The sequence below is a fragment of the Scyliorhinus torazame genome, chromosome 18 (genome assembly GCF_047496885.1).
Source record: "Scyliorhinus torazame isolate Kashiwa2021f chromosome 18, sScyTor2.1, whole genome shotgun sequence".
NCBI lineage: Eukaryota > Metazoa > Chordata > Chondrichthyes > Carcharhiniformes > Scyliorhinidae > Scyliorhinus > Scyliorhinus torazame.
This window is the reverse complement of record NC_092724.1, coordinates 151,203,934-151,225,579: the sequence shown is the minus strand read 5'-3', so window position 1 is coordinate 151,225,579 and position 21,646 is coordinate 151,203,934. Positions and strand designations below refer to the sequence as shown.

Below are 21,646 nucleotides of genomic sequence, written 5' to 3'. Positions count from 1 at the left end.
GAGCAGTTTAGGTCTATACTTTCTCCAGTTTCGAAGAATGAATGGACATCTATTTGAGCTATACAAGATGATAAACGGTATTGACAAAGTAGACGTAGAGCGATGCTTCCTCCTGTGGGGCAATCTAGAACGAGAGGTTCTAGTTTTAGGATAAGGGGGAGCAGATTTAAAACAGATGAGAAGAAATTACCTCTCTCAAAGGGTTGTGAATCTGGGGAATTTGCTACCACAGTGTGGTGGATGCCGGGACATTCAGTAAATTGGAGGAGATTGACAGATTTTTAAATAATGGGTTGAAGGGTTATGGAAAATGAGCAGAAAAGTAGAGTTGAGGCCAAGAGGAGATCAGCCATGATCATATAAAGCAGCGGAGCGGGATTGAAGGGCTGAATTGCCTAATCCTGCATCTAGTTCTTTTGTTCTTAAATGTTTTTTTCATTTTTTAGTTCTGTTAATAAGTTACACCTGAAATTGGAACTTCTGTATTTTCCACAGATGAATGATCGGCTGTGTATTTCAAGCATTTTCTATTTTCCTTTCAGATTTCTAGCATTTGTTTCTTGGTTATTTTTGAATGTTTTGAGATAAACCAAGTTATAGATTGTAAGGTTATAGAAAAACAAGATGTCAATAAATAATTCATCACAGACAAAAGTGCTCTATTTTTGCCATGGTTGAAAAATAAGCAGGTCAAGTGACCCAGTTATCTCCTGTATTGCTATCTGGATAGTCAAGTTTTCCAGCCACACCAAATAGATAGGTCGATCCACTAGCCAAATATTTACCTGTAACAGAACATGTGCAGATTCATCAGCCTTATATACAATGGGCTTTGCGTTCAGTAAATACCTCAAAATACCATAGGATGTAGAAAGCATTCCAGTCAATTTAGTTTTTAGAATTTCTATCCCATCCTTAAAGTTACATAGTAAATGTACAGAGTGGTCAGGACAACCCATAATTCATCTCATTGCTTGCTCCGAAAATCAATCCAACTTCAACCAAATCCATGGTCTTCACAAGAGACATACAAGATCCAAGCTGACAAGAAAAGGCATCACACCTCATCTTGGGCTTGATCTGATGCTTGATCTTAAGGATGAGAAGCAATGCACTCTAGTCAACATAAATAAGCAACTGCATGGTCTGTGAGTTAAATGAAAGCATTTAGAATATTTCAGGTGACAGCATCATGGATCATTTACAACAGACCATTCAGCCCAGAGTTCATTCCAGCTCTCTGGAGAATTGTCACTGACCTGAAACGTTAACCTCCACAGAGCTGCTGATTACTTCCAGCATTACATTGCAGCTAATTCCAGTGATTTAAGGGACCCCAATTCAAACAGGCTCAAGTAGTAAAACTGTGTGTTATTCCATATAGCAAAGCCTATAGTATTCAGGTAATGAAAGGACTGCATTTGTCAGTGATGCGTCACCGATCAAATATGCTACGAATAGTCACTACCCAATCTACTCTTCTGTTTTTAGTGGTTCGACAGATTTGTTTAAATTAATAGAAGAAAAAAAGGCTCTTCTAGGCCCACACGTTCACGAGATTAGGGGAGATGTCAGACGTGAGCTAGAATCTGCGGATCATGCTCTTGGATGTTAGAGGGGAGAGGATTTTAAAAGTTTGAAAAAGCATTCTTAGAATTGCCCTGCTCCACTAACCATCTAACCAACAGAAAACAACACATCAAACAGAATTTCAACATTTGTTCTGGTATGAAAGTTCAATTTGACACTTTCAGGTTATTCCTATTTGTCTGAAACAGCAGTTTTCTTTAAAGGCAGTTTGTTTCATAAATAAAAATTGTAACCTTAATGAGTGGAATGTCCTTTTGCTTCATCTCATATTGCTCGTCAGTTTTTTCTTCACTAGAACTACTCAAGTCGCTGGCGGCCGCATAGAGCTGCTCACTGTTGGCCATATAGAGCTGCTCAGTGTTGGCGGTATAGAGTTGCTCACAGTCGGCAGTATAGAGCTGCTCGCTGTCGGCCATATAGAGCTGCTCAGCATCGACAGTATTGAGTTGCTCACTGTCGGCCGTATAGAGCCTCTCACTGTCGGCCATATAGAGCTGCTCAGTGTTGGCGGTATAGAGTTGCTCACTGTCGGCCGTATAGAGCTCCTCACTGTCGGCTGTATAGAGTTGCTCAGTGTCAGCCGTATAGAGCTCCTCACTGTCAGCTGTATAGAGTTGCTCAGTGTCGGCCGTATAGAGCTCCTCAATGTCGGCTATACAGAGTTGCTCATTGTCGGCCGTATAGAGTTGCTCAGCGTCGGCCGTACAGACCTGCTCACTATTAGCATTAACAGCTGCTACTCCAGAATCATCTTCTCTTCCAGTCTCAATGTCCTCTTTCCCACTGCTCAGTTTCTCAGTGGTTAAAATGCCATCACCCATTACATAGGGCGATTTGTTGTTCCTGTTTGGGTGAGGCAGGCCAGTTCCAGTAGCAGTCTGGACTGCACTAAACTTGTTCTCAGCAGTTACGATGCCACCTTCGGATGCTGCAAAGCCTGGATGAACCGCATCTTTCACTCGATTATAATTATCTGAAGTTTCCTCCATACTTGTTGAGTTGGGAGGATGCCCATCATCTACTGCACCCTGCAGATCAGCAATATCACTCACAAAGCTTAGGTCGTTGGTCAAATCATTGCTGGCAGAGTAACCACTAGTTTCATTACTAACTTTATTGAGTTGGTCGGTTACATTGTCAATTTTAATATGTTGTTCAATGTCCTGGTGTTCACTTTCACTCAAGTGCTCAGGTTGAAGAGCAGAAGAGATCTCTTTATCAGCTGCACTCAATTTCTTTGATCTCTTTCGTCTTTTTTTCTGTATAAAAGATATCAGAATCAGGCCATGTGAAGGCTAACAATGATCACCAATATCAATCTACTCAACTACAGGTCATTTACTCATTTTAAAACTCCATCCTTCGTCTATCACATAGCTACAAAACTTTAAATTTCCCGAACGAAATATAGTTAATGCCGCCGTTCATGGGAATTCTCACGAGCGAGCTATAAAATCATGAACGGCGTGCTTGCACATATGCAGAGTCAGCGAGAGTTTAACATTCGAAATCGGGGATCAGTGAGGCCATGAATCAAGATTATATCTACAACTACATTCGCGTGAGTAAACAAATTTGTGATCAGAGGAGGTCGCAAACAATGAGAGTTAACTATAATGTCAATTAGAATATTTCAAGGAAGTAAAATATTTCTAAACTTATTCACTTTTAAAAAGTGAGTAACTCCTTTTCAGTGCAGCAACATTACCAACATAAAAGGGACATTTAAAATTTGTGCTAAGAACCCCACTGACGTCAAATTAATCCCAAATCCCGGAAGGGAAACTTTCTATTTGGAACACCAGTTAGTCAATGTCCATTTGCAATTTGGTATACGGTGAGGAAAGAGATTTTTAAAAATCAGTGAGAAAAGGTCCAGTCTTGTTGTACTCATTAAAAAATAGGTGTTTATTAAACTATAAGGCACACAAGGAAGGCAACAATACAGAACAACGTCTACAATCAACTCCAGTAATGGCTGTAATGTGCCAGGGTTTAGAGAACCCCAAAATGTATCATGGAGTTCACGTGACCTACAACTTTTAATAGATTGTGGTATGGAGAGCACACGGCCCACTCCACAGGTGTAGTAAGTTGAAATGGAAAAGTATTTTTTTTAAAGCAAAACATGGGGCGGGATTCTCCGAAATGGAGGCAGAGTGTTTGCGCTGTCGTGAACGCCGTCGAGGTTCACGACGGCGCGAAACGGCCCCTATCCCGACCGATTCAGGGCCCGATAATGGGCTAGGAGCGGCGCCGCGTCATTTACGCGCGCCAGGCCTTGGCGCCGCGTAAAGGCGGCGCCGCATAACTGGCGCCACCCCGCAAGATGTCAGACGGATCTTGCAGGGCTGCGGAAGAAAGGAGGTCCTCCTTCAGAGAGGACGGCACGACGATCGGTGGGCACCGATCGCGGGCCACACCCCATTTCAGGGCCCCCCCCCCCCCCCCCCCCCCCCCCCCCCGTGCAGGATCCCCCCCCCGGTGCAGGATCCCCCCTCCCCCCCGCAGGCCGCCCCCCCCCCAGCGTTCCCGCGCTGTTCCCGGCGCCAGGGGGAACCCGCCGTTTTGGGCTGGCCGCTCGGCCCACCTGGGCCTGAGAATAGCAGGGGTGCCAGAGAATCGCCATTTTGGGTGTCTCGTGCGATTCTCCGGCCTGCGCCGCGCGGAACTTGTCGACAGGCCGTTCTCGCCGCTTGGGAGAATCGTGGGAGGGCGTCGGACCGGCGTCGCGGGAAAATTTGGCGACCCAGGCGATTCTCCCAACCGGCGCGGGAGCGGAGAATCGTGCCCAAAATGTTTATTCTATGAACTCAAGTTAACCTTTTTAAAACATGCAGTGAACATCTTAGCAACCATCAACTCAAATACAACCCCCAAAGAATACAACACTAAGTAATCCTTAAGCGATCCTTTTAACATCCATAAGACTTAGAAGGTGTGTGTGAGCGTTGCCGGGGGAGGGGGGGGCAGTGTGTGTCAATGGAGACGATGGGTGATTCCCGATTCATTTTTGTCATTTGTTTATGTAAACATGCGGGCTAATGTTTGGGGTTTGGTGGGAGTATGGGATCGTTGTTATTGATATGGGGATTGACATATTTGTTATTGATTATTGTTGGTGGGTGTAAATTTGGGAGAAAATGTGAAAAAGGAGAATAAAAAATATTTAATAAATAAAACTTAAGAACTTTTAACAGAAGCACATCAGGTTAAAGTCACTACTGAGAGCAGTTATTAGTTTTAAATCACCAAAGGATCGATTTACATTCTTTAGATTACAGAGAGACTAATGCCCCTTCTGGCTGTGACTGCAGCATCCAGCTCTGAAAACGAAACTAAAACACACCCTGCAGCAAACAGCCTAAAACGAAAGTGATATTTATATACACACCCATTTATAAACACCCATTTCTTAAAGATACTCTCACATGACACTACACGCACAGTATAAATAAATAAACCCCCGTTCCAAATCTACCTTCTTTTCTAAGCTCCAAGAATATACCTTCCCAAAGCAACATTCCTTAGATTTTGACACCATCATCCAACTCCAGCACTAATTACCACACACAAAGTGTATCTTTCTTTTGAGAAATGGTCTTCTGGTTTAGCGTCGTCCGCTTAGAGTTTAAAACAGCAGTTCCTCTTTTGACCTCCGGTGACATAATGTAGGGTAAAGATTTGCATGAGGTGGCTCCCGCTGGAGTACCATTCTGTTGGCCCCTTTTCTTGGTGCCATGGATTGTTTATTCTTCTGAAACCCATATAGTTATTGGAATAGGGAACTTTTATGACTGAAATGCCAAAGAAAATCATGGAAAAGAAAACTAGGTGCTGAAACCTGTCAACGCAGTCTGGGATCTCTCGGAGCTCAATGGCAAGTAAAACGACGGAGTTGGTTTCTGGTTCTCCGTCCACTCCACTAATGGCCGAGGTTCTTCCTAGTACCTTGTCGAAGGAATTAGTAAAACATCAACGAATTGTGTCAAAGATCTCAAAAGATTAATTGAAGAGGCCTTGGCTTCTATTGGAGTGACTCTGGGGAAAATTAATCATCCAGTTGCGGTCCAGGGAGTCACAATCAAAAATATGCAGGTGGCTTTATCGGACCACAGCGATCAGATTGCCGTGCTGGAATCTGAATCGTCTTCGGTGATCAAAACGAGTAGATCACTGAGAGCGAAGATGAATGACCTCAAAACAGGTCCAGGAGGCAAAATATCTGGATTGTGGGGTTGCTGGAGGGGATGGAGGGCCCTTCGGCCACAAAATACTACTCGGGCATGTTCTGCAAAATGGTACATGAGGATTGATTCACATCCCCACCTGAATTGGACTGAGCCCTTCGCACACTTCAGCCAAAGCCTCGTCCTGAAGACCCAGCGCGTACGGTGAAAGTGAGGTATCCATAGTTTCAAGGAAAAGAAGATGGTTTTGTGATGTGCAAGGGAACCCATGGCGCTTCTTGCATCCAAGTGATTTAAGACTTTTTGGTTTTTTTCACATGACCACCAAGTATATTCGCATTTTTATTTTTTTTATTTTGGATAAGACTCAGTGGTGGTGGCGGAGTACTCAGCAATTGTTATTTCGGATCATGTCCTGCACCTTATTGATTTGTCACTGGAGTTTGGCCCCACACAACATTCACCCTGGAGATTATACACATTATTAGCAGATATAAAAAATGTGTGCATATGTTCACTGCCATAGAGGACTATATAATGTCTCAAGAATCCGATGCAATCTCACCGTTCACATTGTGAGAGGCTCCTAAGGCAGTCCTCAGAGGGGAAATTATCCCCTAGAGCGCATTGGTTGAGGACAACAAGGTTGGTGCAGCAGAGGTTAGTGGACTCCATTCTTGACGTGGATCACCAGTACTTGTTTGATCCTACTCCAGAGCTACTGGCAAATAGGAAAAAAAACTGCAGACCCAGTTCAAACTAGCAGGGCAGTAAGTCAGTTGCGACACTCAAGTGAGAAGGCCAGTTGCCTGTAAACAAGAGTAAAGGAACACCCGATGCCCCACCCCTCCCTGACTAATCCCCCCCCCCCCACACTTTCTAGAGGACCTCAGCGCTGCAAGTTGCTCTATTGCCAAATATTCCATTTGAGCAGCAACCTTGTTTCCACCCCTCCTCAGGTTAACGCGACTATTGAATCTTTGTACTGCGATCTTGAGATCGGAGCCTCCTGCGGATGGGTCGGTCATGTCTGACTTTCTGACGGCCTACCCATTCCAACAGTGGAGTTGGATAAGAGCAGCGAGTTGGAATCCCCGCAACACCCTGATGAAATTTTTAAATGTATTGTGTTGATGCAATCTGGCAATGCCGCTGGTCCGGATGGCATTCCGATTGAATTGTATAAGAATTTCTCAGAGCAGCTTGTGCCTTTAATTTTTAGACATGTTCAATGACTCCCCATCCAGTGGTCATTGCCCCTAACCCTCACTCAAGCCTCTATTTCCCTGCTGCTTAAGAGGGACAAAAACCCAAAAGAATGTGGTCCATACAAACCTACTTCGCTTCTGAACGCAGTCGTAAAGCTACTCGCTAAGGTGCTGGCACTTCGATTGGAGCCTTGCCTCCCACGATCGGAGGATCAAATGGGCTTCGTGAAGGGTTGACAACTGTCGGCCAACATACGACCCATTGGCCTTTTCCCCTCCTCAGTGTCCAAACCAGAGGTGATAGTATCTCTTGATGCTGAAAAGGCATCTGATAGAGTGAAATGGGAGCATTTATTTGAGATTCTTGGGTGGTTTGGATTTGGCCACAAATTTATTTCTTGGTTTTATCTGTTGTACAGTGCTAGTGTTAGCTCTGTACAGAGCTCCAGTGCCTCTGGTTAGCAGCCTATAAAAGAAGAAACTTAACTTGGGAACAAAGCAGTATAAATATGATTTATTGATGTATGGTTTTGTCAATTGTACCAATGCAAGTAAGGATGAAATGAAAATGAATGAATGAAAATTGCTTCAATGAAGTTACTGTGAAAAGCCCCTAGTCGCCACATTCCGGCGCCTGTTCGGCGAGGCTGGTACGGGAATCGAACCGTGCTGCTGGCCTGCCTTGGTCTGCTTTAAAAGCCAGCGATTTAGCCGAGTGTGCTAAACCAGCCCCACATGCAGAGCCCATGTCTCCTATGTGCAGGGAAGTACTGGCAAATGAGAGCAAAGGTTTTAGATTTTGAAAGAGAAGTGGTGGGTGAGAAATTCCTATTGAGGATGAGTCAATTATTAACTTACAGCTGACTCAAATGAAAAGACTAAGCTGCTGTACCTGACCTGTGACAGCACATTAAAAACACACCAAAAGCCCATGAGGCTGTCAGCATTCTGGAGTAGCATCTCCCAAGAGTATCCAGTGCTCTGTAAAACAAGCATTTTGTTGCTATTGTCCTTCACAATAACTTACATGTGCAAGGTTGGATTCTCCGTTTTCATAAAGATCATTCAGAGTAGGAGGAGAGTTATTTGTAGTACATCATAGAAAACTAATCCAGAAATTGTGAAGATAGTTGTGTGCTTAACTAACTTACCTTTTTATTTGAGTTCTCCTTTGGTGGATGCTCGGATGTTTTGTTTTCCTTTTCTAAAATGGCTGAGTTTTGACCACACTGCACCTTACGAGGAGGTGCTTCTGGTTCCAGGGAGGACAGTTCACTCTCAGTTATTATCTGGGTGGTAGAAGACACTTCCAGGCCCACATCCAAGGACTTTAATAAATTTGGAGCTTCTGCTTCAATCTTCGGACTGATCAAAGGCATTGCTTTAAGTGAACAACAAAAAACAATTACCAAAGTGAACCAGGGCAAATAAACCTAGAATTTACACACATTATTAACAATTTGATAAATATTTCAAGAAATGTTCCCAATAAGAAATATTATTCCAAATGTTCCTAGATTTCCTCCCATTGGCACAAGACATTTAAACAAGCCAGGATCTTAGCTACCTTGCAAGTCTGCGAGCCTCGAATCACAAATGACTGTCCAACGAGATATTCACAGGACCCCTAAATTCATCAATAACCGCATCAAACCAGACAGAACAATTAAAGTCCGCATTCCAGACAGTAAGTCAACTTGCAAATATGGTGCTTTACAGACCCAAAAAAGAAAATCAGACTAATTTTGATTAAATTCGGCTTAAAAATTATATTCACGACCAAAAACCTACAACTACAGCAGGATAATTTCAATTTCTAACACACCTTGCTGAAGTAATAATGCAGGCATAGGCTGTTATTTGTTTGTGCCTAATTTAAACTTTTTTAAATTTCCAAATAATTTGCATTATTCATATTAGGGGATAGAAATCTTGCATGTTTAGTAAAACCAGTTAAATTGAAGTCTCTGCTCTTCATAAATTTGTTCCTCATGCAGATGCCATAGGCTGTTTCTTCACAAGTCTTGTACTTGGTCATAGCTATCTATTTTCCCCTTTCTCTGAAGGTAGTCTCCAAAAAAAAAAGTGACTTGGCAGCAATTTTAAAAATTACAAATGGGTATAAGTACAGTAGAAATGTAGGTTCTTTAGGAGAAACCAAAAGCACAAACTATAAATATAAAACAGTTACTAATAAATCCAGAAACCCCTTTACTCAGAGAGGTGGTTATGTGGAATGTGCTAAGGTGTGGACCAATTGAGGCAAATAGTGTGGATGCATTTAAAGGGAAAGCTGGATAAATATATGCGAGAAAATAATACAAGGTTGTGCTGTTCAGTGAGATGAAAAGCTGGGAGAAGGGTTGATGAAAGGATTAACACTAGCTTGGACCAGTTGAACTAAGAGATGTTTACAGCACATAAAAATGAAAATCCCAACAATAATCCCCTTTCCCTAACCAGCATTTCTCCCTGTGTCACTAACTGGCACAAAAATCTTACAAGTGGCTTGGAAGAATGAAGGACTAGCATCTATTTAGAGCCTCATCTTTTAGATTCAGATGTTTACTGCACAAGTGGAGGCCATTCGGCCCATCATGTCCACGCCAGTCAAAGGTCTGACTACACGAATCCCATTTTCCAGTGCTTGGCCCTGGAGGTTATGGCAATGCAAGTGAATACCTAAATATTTCTTAGACGTGACAAGATTTTCTGCCTCAACCACCCTTTCAGGCAGTGAGTTCCAGACTCCCACCACCCTCTGGATAAAAAGTTTGCTTTAAACAGACGTACAATCCACGACTTCCCAGAACAAACCCACATTGATGTGGTTTTCCAAAGGAAGATTCAAAACAAACTGTTTCTCAGAACAAATATTCTCCTGGCCCAAAACAAGAGTTGCTTTTTTCAATTAAAAGACTTTCATAGCTTTTTAGCACACTTTAAAACACTTTCAACGGGACCTTCCCTACCCCATATCAACTAACTACAGCCGAAAGCCCACTTTCATGAATGCCTTTTCACCTCTTTCATTTTAGTTCTCCATAGTCTGTAAATATCCCTTTGAAAACTCAGGTTTCCCATTAATCAAAACCTTTCATCTTCCTCTTTTACCTCTATTTTGATTCAATAAAATTTAAAACACCTGCCCCTGTTTAATAACGAATCTCCTGTAAAATACAAATGTTCTTCGTAACCTTTGAAACTCCTTTGAAATGCAACAGCTACATATCAATTTTAAAACTTATCCCCAAATGCAAGTTTCAGATCTGCGCTGTCTCCTTAAATTAAGACCCACCATAAGGCCACATTGCAAAATTCAAAAAAAAAAACATTTTTTTGTCTTTCATCCCTTAGATTCCAGACACCCTGACTCCAACAGCCTCATCTTTAATTAACCCTGGACACACAAGTAACCACTCCCACATGTTCTGGTCCTGCTAAAAAACGGTCGGATTGTGGACCACGTTCTTTGAAGCCCTGTCCGAGGTCACGGGGGTCAAGGTGGAGACATTCCCAATGGTGACCATCTTGGGGGGGGGGGGGGGTCAGACTGGCCAGATCTCTTCGAGGGGAAGGGAGCCGATGTCTTGACTTTCACTTCCCTGATAACCCAGCGACACCTCCTACTTGGGTGGATTAGCAACGCCATCTAGGGGCTCGGATTGGCTGGCAGACGTAGCAGAATTCCTGAAGCGGGAAAAAAATTTAATTTGCCATCAGGTAGTCAGAAGGAGGATTCCAGGTGGAGGCTGTTCACCACCATCTTTAAGGACCTGTTTGTGACCAGATGCTTTGATTGATTTGATTTGTCACATGTACTGAAGTACAGTGAAAAGTATTGTTGCACCCGAGGGAACGTACACAGTACGTACATAGTAGACAAAAACATTGACAAATGGTACATCGACAAAGTGATTGGTTACAGTGCAGAACAAGGGGCCAAACCAAGCAAATATATGAGTAAGAGCAGCATAGGGCATCGTGAATAGTGTTCTTACAGGGAACAGATCAGTCCGAGGGGGAGTCTTTGAGGAGTCTTGTAGGTGTGGGGAAGAAGCTGTTCCTATGTCTGGATGTGCGGGTCTTCAGATTTCTGTACCTTCTGTCTGATGGAAGAGTCTGGAAGAAGGCAATGCCTGGGTGGGAGGGGTCTCTGATAATGCTGTCTGCCTTTCTGATGCAGCGGGAGGTGTATACAGAATCAACGTGGGGGTGGCAAGCTTGTGAGATACGTTGGGCTGAGTTCACCATACTCTGCAGCTTCTTGCGATCTTGGATCGAGCAGTTGCCATATCAGGCTGTGATGCAACCGGATAGGATGCTCTCTATCGCACATCTGTAGAGGTTTGAGAGAGTCGATGCAGACATGCCAAATTTCTTTAGCTTCCGTAGGAAGTAGAGACATTGTTAGGCTTTCTTGACTGTTGCATCAACGCGAGTGGACCAGGACAGACTGGTTTTTAAAAAAATTTAGAGTACCCAATTATTATTTTTTTCCAATTAAGGGGCAATTTAGCATGGCCAATCTGCCTAACATGTACATCTTTGGGTTGTGGGGGTGAAACCCACGCAGACATAGGGAGAATGTGCAAATTCCACACGGACAGTGCCCAGGTTCGAACCCGGGTCCTCAGCGCCAGGACAGACTGTTGGTGATGGCAACCCCCCCCCCCCAGGAACTTAAAGCTATCGACCATCCTCACTTCAGAGCCATTGATGCAGACGGCAGTGTGTGTCGTGCTACACTTCCTGAAGTCGATGATCAGTTCCTTGGACTTTCCGACATTTAGAGAGGTTGCTTTCGGTACACATGCAACCAAGGGATTTATCTCTCTCCTGTAGTCTGATTCGCCGTTGTTCGAGATACGGCCCACCACAGTCATATCATCCGCGAACTTATAGATTGATTTGGAGTTAAATCTTGCCACACAGAGGGGGGCGGGGGGCATGAACCCAACTAAACCCGACTAAAATCAAACAAAACTATTTGCACTGCATTGTTGTACTGATGCTTACGAGCTGTATGGTTATGGTGCTGTTCTGCAACATTTAGAATAAAATATATTTTTGAAAAAAAGGGAATTAGACTGTTATCCGAAAAGAAAGATTGCACCAGGTTACAGGGAGAAGGTGAGGAAACAGCATTAGGTGCGTTGTTCATTCAGAGAACCAGTGCAGATACAGTGGGCCAAATAACCTCATCTGCACCATATCAATTCTGTGATTCTGTTTATCTTCCCATTCACACATCCCTTCTCACACCTATCCAATGTAATTGTGACTGTTTATGCAGTTTTGTCCTCAGCCACTAATAAGGTAATGAAAAGGCAAACAAAGCACTGGACTTCATTTCCAGATGAATATAATTGAAAACTAGTCAAGTTATGTGAAACCTGTCCAGAACCTTGGTTATGCCACATTTAGGATACTGTGAACAGCTCTGTTCCTTTTATTAAAAGCATTTGGAGCCGCTGGATAAGGTGCAAATACGATTTACTAGAATACAATAACTGAGATGTTGTACCTATTGGGCTAGGCTACATAGGTTGGTGCTCTTTTCTCTGGAAAAGAGAAGACTGAGGGATGCTCTGATACAGGTTTTTAAACAGTTCGATAAGGTAAGCGTAGAGGGGTCGGCATGATGGTGCTGTCGTTAGCAGTGCAGCCTCACGACGCTGAGGACCCGGGTTCAATCCAGCCCTGGGTCACTGTCTATGTGGAGTTTGTACATTCTCCCCGTTCCTGCATGGGTCTCATTCCCACAACCCGAAAAGATGTGCAGGGTAGGTGAATTGGCCACGCTAAATTGCCCCTTTATTGGGATAAAAAAAAGAATTGGATACTCTAAATTTATTTATTTTTTAATTTTAAAAAGGTAAGCATTGTGGTAACCTAGCAAGGCCTAGATTTAGGCCCGATTAAAATTGGGTATTTTAAATTAAAGAATTCGGTCGATTAAATTGGATATCCCAAGTTAAAGAATTGGGCATTTTAAAATCAGACTGCAGTCAAACCTCAGGCAGGCTGTTGGAATTCAGACTTGGCCAAAGTCAAATACACAACCAATAGACAAGCTGGCCGAACATGTCTGGGCCTGTCCCATCAATCACCCATCAAGGAGATCACTGCACTCTATTGATATGCACAGGTTTATTGCCTGTAGCCCAGATCTAGCCAGACTTTCCGTCACCCAGAGTTTCTACTGGTACCTTATATGGGAATAGGTTATGTGCAGCCCACACCACCTGAGATGGGACACCTGGGCAGCAAGGTGGCGCAGTAGTTAACACAGCCGCCTCACGGTGCTGAGGTCCCAGGTTCAATCTCGGCTCTGGGTCACTTTCCGGGTGGAGTTTGCACATTCTCCCAGTGTTTGCGTGGGTTTTGCCCCCACAACCCAAAGATGTGCAGGATAGGTGGATTGGCCACGCTAAATTGCCGTGGAGGCAAAATCCACGCAAAGCCAGGCATTTTAGTTACCTTTGTTCTTCCCAGAACTAAACATCACCTCTGAACTAGTAACATGAAACTAGAACTAGATATTTGTCACAAATGTTAATTTCAATAATAACATGTATTTTCATCACATCTTTAAGTATTATGAAGCAAAATTTGGCACAGAGCCACATAAGGAGATATTATGGCATACGAAAAGCTTAGTCAGGAGATAGGTTTCAAGTTGAGTCGAGTTTCAAAAGAGAAAAGAGAGAGAGGTGAAGAGGTTTAGGGAGGGAATTCCAGAGGTTAGGACTTGGCAGCTAAAAGCACGATCAATAGTCTGGTGATTAACATCAAGGGTGTGCAAGAGGTCAGAATTAGAGGAGAAAAACTTGGGAGGGTTGTGATGCTGGAAGAGGTTAAACAACAACATGGTTTTATAGCAACTTTAATTCAACAAAAGTTCCCAATGCACTTCACATGAATGTTATAAAGCAAGATTGGACACCCAATTCACACAAGGGCAATATTAAGGCAGACAAAAGATCGGTCAACGGTATTTTTAAAGGAGCATCTTAAAGGAGATGGAAGTAGAGCTGAAATAGTTTTGGGAGTTTATAGCAATAGGAATGGATGGATTTGAAAAGAAGCTTCAACTCAAGATGACAAAAAAAAAGCACCAATTCTTTCCCAGCAGCAATTAATTAATGATTGCCTTTCCCAACGCTTACCTTTCTTCGCAATGCTTTCCACCAGTTTGATCCCACATTCGCTGCAGAATTTGGGAGCTTTCTCTTCAGTAACGTGGCCACAATTGGGGCACTTCATCTTTACACTCTGGGTATCCATTGCCACCTCTGTCAGGCGCAAGAGCAAAGGGTGAAAATCAACAAGGTCTCCAGCAGCATCCCGAATAACAGCGGGCTTCAGGAGGCGGACTTTTGACAAGATTATACTCCTTCCCCCTCCTCCTTTTTAAAAGGTGAGCCTAGTTGACGTGCTGTGTATTGAGTCAGCCCAGCAGGAGGGGTGTGCACCCTGTGTTGTTTATTACTGAGGGGGGGGAGGGACTGGCCTTGCCTCCTCCTGCAGTGAGGAGCCACTCAGCCTGACACCGTCCCCATTAACCGTCCAACTCGGCTCACGGCCGCCACCCATTCATCGCCGAGTGGGACCATCCTACGGGAGACCTTGACTGACTGATAACCCGGTCCCAACAAACAGACACGCGGCCCGGTAAAGACAGCAGGCGATGAGGATGATGCCAAACAACAACAACCGGGACTCAGGCGGGGGGGGGGGGGGAGAAGGCGATGCGCAGGCGCACAAGAACCCGACTCTCGCACCTGCGCATTCCCCACTCTGGGGCAGCAGGCCGCCGCGACGCGCACGGGGATCACACACCTGCACAACGCCGCGGGTGGGAGGCGCCGAGACGCGCACGCGCTGAAAGGCCCAACGCGCGCACCTGCTCATCGCCGCCGCCGGGGAAAGGGGGGGGCGCGCCGTGCCGCGCATGCGCGCACACCGCGTTGAGGCTGAAACGTTATTGTGAATACAGGAAGAAGTCTCACAACACCAGGTTAAAGTCCAACAGCTTTCGGAGCGCTGCTCCTTCCTCAGGTGAATGTAGAGGTCTGTTCCAGAAACATATCTATAGACAGATTCAAAGATGCCAGACAATGCTTGGAATGCGAGCATTAGCAGCTGATTAAATCTTCACAGATCCAGAGATGGGGTAACCCCAGGTTAAAGAGGTGTGAATTGTCTCAAGCCAGGACAGTTGGTAGGATTTCGCAGGCCAGATGGTGGGGGATGAATGTAATCATTGATCATAGAATTTACAGTGCAGAAGGAGGCCATTCGGCCCATCGAGTCTGCACCGGCTCTTGGAAAGAGCACCCTACCCAAGTTCAGCACCTCCACCCTATCCCCATAACCCAGTAACCCCACCCAACACTAAGGGCAATTTTGGACACGAAGGGCAATTTATCATGACCCGCACCTAACCCGCCTAATCCACCTAACCCGCACATCTTTGGACTGTGGGAGGAAAACCGGAGCACCCGGAGGAAACCCACGCACACACGGGGAGGATGTGCAGACTCCGCACAGACAGTGACCCAAGCCGGAATCGAACCTGGGACCCTGGAGCTGTGAAGCAATTGTGCTAACCACAATGCTACCGTGCTGCAGTGAGGGGCCACTCAGCCTGATGTAATGCGTCATGAATCCCAGGTCCCGGTTGAGGCTGCACTCATGTGTGCGGAACTTGGCTATAAGCTTCTGCTCGGCGATTCTGCGTTGTCGCGCGTCCTGAAGGCCGCCTTGGAGAACGCTTAGCCGGAGATCAGAGGCTGAATGCCCTTGACTGCTGAAGTGTTCCCCGACTGGAAGGGAACATTTCTGCCTGACGATTGTCGCGCGATGTCTGTTAATGTCGTATTACATTCATCCCCCACCATCTGGCCTGCAGAATCCTACCAACTGTCCTGGCTTGACACAATTCACACCTCTTTAACCTGGGGTTACCCCATCTCTGGATTCCAACGCTGGCATCTCCACATCATCGTTATTGTGAATGGAAGTCCCCGGCACACACCCCCATCTCCCCCCCTCAAATCCACCCCACCACCAACCCCCCCCCCCCTCCACCACCACCCCATCCCCCCTCCACCAACCCCCCCCTCCACCACCACTCCTCCCCCCCTCCTCACCACCAGCCCCCCATCACTACCACCCAACCCCATCACCACCATCCCCCCAACCCCACCACCACCACACACACCCCTCCACCACACCCCCTCCACCACAACTCCACCCACCACCACCCCCCCTCCACAACCACTCCCCCTCCACCACCACTCACCCCCATCACCACCACCCCACCCCCATCCCCACCACCCCCATCATCACCACCACCACCACCCCGCCCAGCACCACCACCACACACTCCCATCACCACCCCCATCCCCACCACCACCCCATCCCCACCACCACCCCATCCCCATCACCACACACACCCCCATCACCACCCCCATCACCACCCCCATCACTGCCACCACCCCGCACAGCACCACCACCACACACCCCCATCACCACCCCATCCCCACACACATCCCCATCCCCACCCCCATCACCACCACCACCTCCGCATCACCACCCCACCCCATCACCACCACCACACACACCACCACCACCCCCCCCACCACCCCATCCCCATCACCACATCATCCCCACCCACCACCCCCATCACCCCCCCATCCCCACCACCCCCCCACCCCCCCACATCATCCCCACCCACCACCCCCCCATCCCCACAACCCCACAATCCCCCCACATCACGACTGCCCCCATCACCACCACCCCCCCATCACCACCACCCCCACACACCCCCGTCACCACCAACCACCCCCATCCCCACCACTCCCTCCCAATCACCACCCCCCATCACCACCACCCCCCATCACCACCACCCCCCCATCACCACCACCACCCCTCATCACCACCACCACCCCCCCATCACCACCACCACCCCCCATCACCACCACCACCCCCCCATCACCACCACCACCCATCCCCATCACCACCACCCCCCCATCCCCATCACACACCCCCATCACCACCCCCCCATCACCACCACCACACACCCCCATCACCACCACCACCCCCCCATCACCACCACCACACACCCCCATCACCACCACCACCCCCCCATCACCACCACCACCCATCCCCATCACCACCACCCCCCCATCCCCATCACACACCCCCATCACCACCCCCCCATCACCACCACCACACCCCCCCATCACCACTACCCCCCCATCACCACCACCCCTGCATCACCACCACCCACCCCCATCACCACCACCCCCCCATCACCACCACCCCCGCATCACCTCCACCCACCCCCATCACCACCACCCCCCCATCACCACCACCACACCCCCATCACCACCACCCCCCATCACCACCACTACTCCCATCCCCACCCCACCCCATCCCCATCACCATCACATCATCCCCACCACCATCCCCACCCCCCCATCACCCCCCCATCCCAACCACCCCCCTATCACCACCACACACCCCCATCACCACCGCACACCCCCATCACCACCACCCCCGCACACCCCCGTCACCACCAACCCCCCCCATCCCCACCACTCCCTCCCAATCACCACCCCCCATCACCACCACCCCCCATCACCACCACCCCCCCATCACCACCACCCCACCACCACCACCCCCCCATCACCACCACCACCCATCCCCATCACCACCACCCCCCCATCCCCATCACACACCCCCATCACCACCCCCCCATCACCACCACCACACCCCCCCCATCACCACTACCCCCCCATCACCACCACCCCTGCATCACCACCACCCACCCCCATCACCACCACCCCCCATCACCACCACACACCCCCCATCACCACCACCCCCCATCACCACCACCCCCGCATCACCACCACCCACCCCCATCACCACCACCCCCCCATCACCACCACCACACCCCCATCACCACCACCCCCCATCACCACCACTACTCCCATCCCCACCCCATCACCATCACATCATCCCCACCACCATCCCCACCCCCCCATCACCCCCCCATCCCAACCACCCCCCTATCACCACCACACACCCCCATCACCACCACACCCGCCATCACCACCACACCCCCCTATCACCACCACACACCCCCATCACCACCACACCCCCCATCACCACCACACACCCCCATCACCACCACACACCCCCATCACCACCACACCCCCCATCACCACCACACCCCCCATCACCACCACACCCCCCATCACCACCACACACCCCCATCACCACCACACCCCCCATCACCACCACACCCCCCATCACCACCACCACCCCCCCCACCCACCCCCCCATCACCATCGCCCCCCCCATCACCACCACCCCCCCATCACCACCAACCTTCCCCCATCAACACCACCACACCCCCATCACCACCACCGACCCATCACCACCAACCCCTCCATCACCACCACCACCTCCCCCATCACCCTCACACACCCCCATCACCACCACACACACCCCATCACCACCACCACCAGCCCCCCATCACCACCACCCCCCCCATCATCACCACCCCACACCCCCCCATCATCACCACCCCACCCCCCCCCATCACCACCACCCCCCCATCACCACCACCCCCCCCCCATCACCACCACCACCAGCCCCCCATCACCACCACCCCCCCCATCATCACCACCCACCCCCCCCCCATCACCACCACCCCCCCATCACCACCACCCCCCCCATCACCACCACCCCCCCCATCACCACCACCACCAGCCCCCCATCACCACCACCCCCATCATCACCACCACCCCCACACCCCATCACCAACACCCCCACCCACCCCCATCATCACCCCCACCCCCCATCATCACCACCCCCCCCATCACCACCCCCACCCCCCCATCATCACCACCCCCCCCATCATCACCACCCCCCCATCACCACCACCCCCCCATCACCACCACCCCACCCATCACCACCACCACCAGCCCCCCATCACCACCACCCCCATCATCACCACCACCCCCACACCCCATCACCACCACCCCCACCCACCCCCATCATCACCCCCACCCCCACCCCCCATCATCACCACCCCCCCCATCACCACCCACACCCCCCCATCATCACCACCCCCCCCATCATCACCACCCCCCCCATCACCACCCCCACCCCCCCCATCATCACCACCCCCCCCATCATCACCACCCCCCCATCACCACCACCCCCCCCATCACCACCACCCCCCCATCACCACCACCACCAGCCCCCCATCACCACCACCCCCACACCCCATCACCACCACCCCCACCCACCCCCATCATCACCCCCACCCCCACCCCCATCACCACCCCCACCCTCCCATCATCACCACCCCCACCCTCCCATCATCACCACCCCCCCCCATCATCACCACCCCCCCCATCACCACCCCCACCCCCCATCATCACCACCCCCCCCATCATCACCACCCCCCCATCACCACCACCCCCCCATCACCACCACCCCCCCCATCACCACCACCACCTCCTCATCACCGCCACCACCCCGCCCAGCACCACCACCACACACCCCCATCACCACCCCCATCACCACCACCACCCCATCCCCATCACCACACACCCCCATCACCACCACCACCTCCGCATCACCACCCCACCCCATCACCCCCCCCCATCACCACCCCCCCCCATCACCACCACCACCTCCGCATCACCACCCCACCCCATCACCACCCCCCCATCACCACCCCCATCACCACCACCACCTCCGCATCACCACCCCACCCCATCACCCCCCCCATCACCACCCCGCCCCCCCCCATCACCACCCCCCCATCACCACCCCGCCCCCCCATCACCACCCCGCCCCCCCCCACCATCACCCCCACCCCCCCCCACCATCACCCCCACCCCCCCCCCACCATCACCCCCACCCCCCCCACCATCACCCCCACCCCCCCCACCATCACCCCCACCCACCATCACCCCCACCCCCCCCCCACCATCACCCCCACCCCCCCCCCCACCATCACCCCCACCCCCCCCCACCATCACCCCCACCCCCCCCCCCACCACCACCCCCACCCCCCCCCCCCACCACCATCACCCCCACCCCCCCCCCCCCCACCACCACCCCCACCCCCCCCCCCCACCACCATCACCCCCACCCCCCCCATCACCCCCACCACCCCCCCCATCACCCCCAACCCCCCCCCATCACCCCCCCATCACCCCCATCACCCCCACCACCCCCCCCATCACCCCCACCACCCCCCCCCCCATCACCCCCACCACCCCCCCCCATTACCCCCATCACCCCCACCACCCCCCCCCCATCACCCCCACCACCCCCCCCCCATCACCCCCACCACCCCCCCCATCACCCCCACCACCCCCACCACCCCCCCCATCACCCCCCCCCCATCACCCCCCCCCATCACCCCCCCCCATCACCCCCCCCCATCACCCCCCCCCCCATCACCCCCCCCCATCACCCCCCCCCATCACCCCCACCACCCCCCCCCATCACCCCCACCACCCCCCCCCATCACCCCCACCACCCCCCCCCATCACCCCCACCACCCCCCCCCCCATCACCCCCCCCCCATCACCCCCCCCACCACCCCCCCCCATCACCCCCACCACCCCCCCCCCCCCCCATCACCCCCACCACCCCCCCCCCATCACCCCCACCACCCCCCCCCATCACCCCCACCACCCCCCCCCCCATCACCCCCACCACCCCCCCCCCCCATCACCCCCCCACCACCCCCCCCCCCATCACCCCCCCCCATCACCCCCCCCCCCCACCACCCCCCCCCCATCACCCCCACCACCCCCCCCCCCATCACCCCCACCACCCCCCCCCATCACCCCCACCACCCCCCCCCCATCACCCCCACCACCCCCCCCCCCATCACCCCCACCACCCCCCCCCCCCATCACCCCCCCCCCCCATCACCCCCACCACCCCCCCCCCATCACCCCCACCCCCCCCCCCCCATCACCCCCACCCCCCCCCCCCCATCACCCCCACCCCCCCCCCCCCCCCATCACCCCCACCACCCCCCCCCCCCCATCATCACCCCGCCCACCCCCATCATCACCCCGCCCACATCACCACCCCCACCACACACTCTTTCCCACCCAATCCACCACACACCCCACCCCGTCACCGCAGGTACTCGAGCTCGGGGAGTTATGCAGATTGAGAAAGCCCACCTTGTCGAGCAGCCCGCCTCGCCTCAATGTTACAACCTGGAGAAAGTAGCAGCTGGGGCCGGGCCGAGTGGCGCAGCTCCGGCCGCTCTCTGACTGCGGGAGGCGCCGCTCGGTTTCGTTTCATCGGAAAAAGCGGCGAGATTCACTTTCACTTCGCACCCAATCTCCCAACGTCACCTCCCACAAAGCAGCGGCTACAAACCCTGACCCCCCCTGCCCCGAACCCCCCTGCCCCGAACCCCCCTGCCCCTGCCCCGAACCCCCCTGCCCCGAACCCCCCTGCCCCTTCTCTCCCACCCACCACCTGCCCCTTTCTCCCCCAGCCCCTGCCCCTTTCTCCCCCAGCCCCTGCCCCTTTCTCCCCCAGCCCCTGCCCCTTTCTCCCCCAGCCCCTGCCCCCTTTCTCCCCCCCCTGCCCCCT

The 21,646-nt window shown here is 51.3% G+C and overlaps 1 protein-coding gene across 2 annotated transcripts in view; it reads right to left on the bottom strand.

Moving 5' to 3' along the window:
• LOC140395620 (E3 ubiquitin-protein ligase rnf213-alpha-like) overlaps nt 1-21,371 on the bottom strand; it is a 183,743-nt gene extending 162,372 nt beyond the window's left edge. The window contains exons 1-4 of one of the 2 annotated variants that reach the window (XM_072483605.1): nt 21,226-21,371; nt 14,161-14,286; nt 8,140-8,369; nt 1,824-2,849 (exon numbers count right to left, since the gene is read on the bottom strand). In XM_072483605.1, coding sequence (XP_072339706.1) covers nt 1,824-2,849; nt 8,140-8,369; nt 14,161-14,286; nt 21,226-21,349 — 1,506 coding nt within the window. In that variant the 5' untranslated portion in view covers nt 21,350-21,371. The remainder of the gene's footprint in view (nt 1-1,823; nt 2,850-8,139; nt 8,370-14,160; nt 14,287-21,225) is intronic. The other variant, XM_072483606.1, reaches the window with a different exon arrangement.
• Nucleotides 21,372-21,646: the final 275 nt, after the last annotated feature.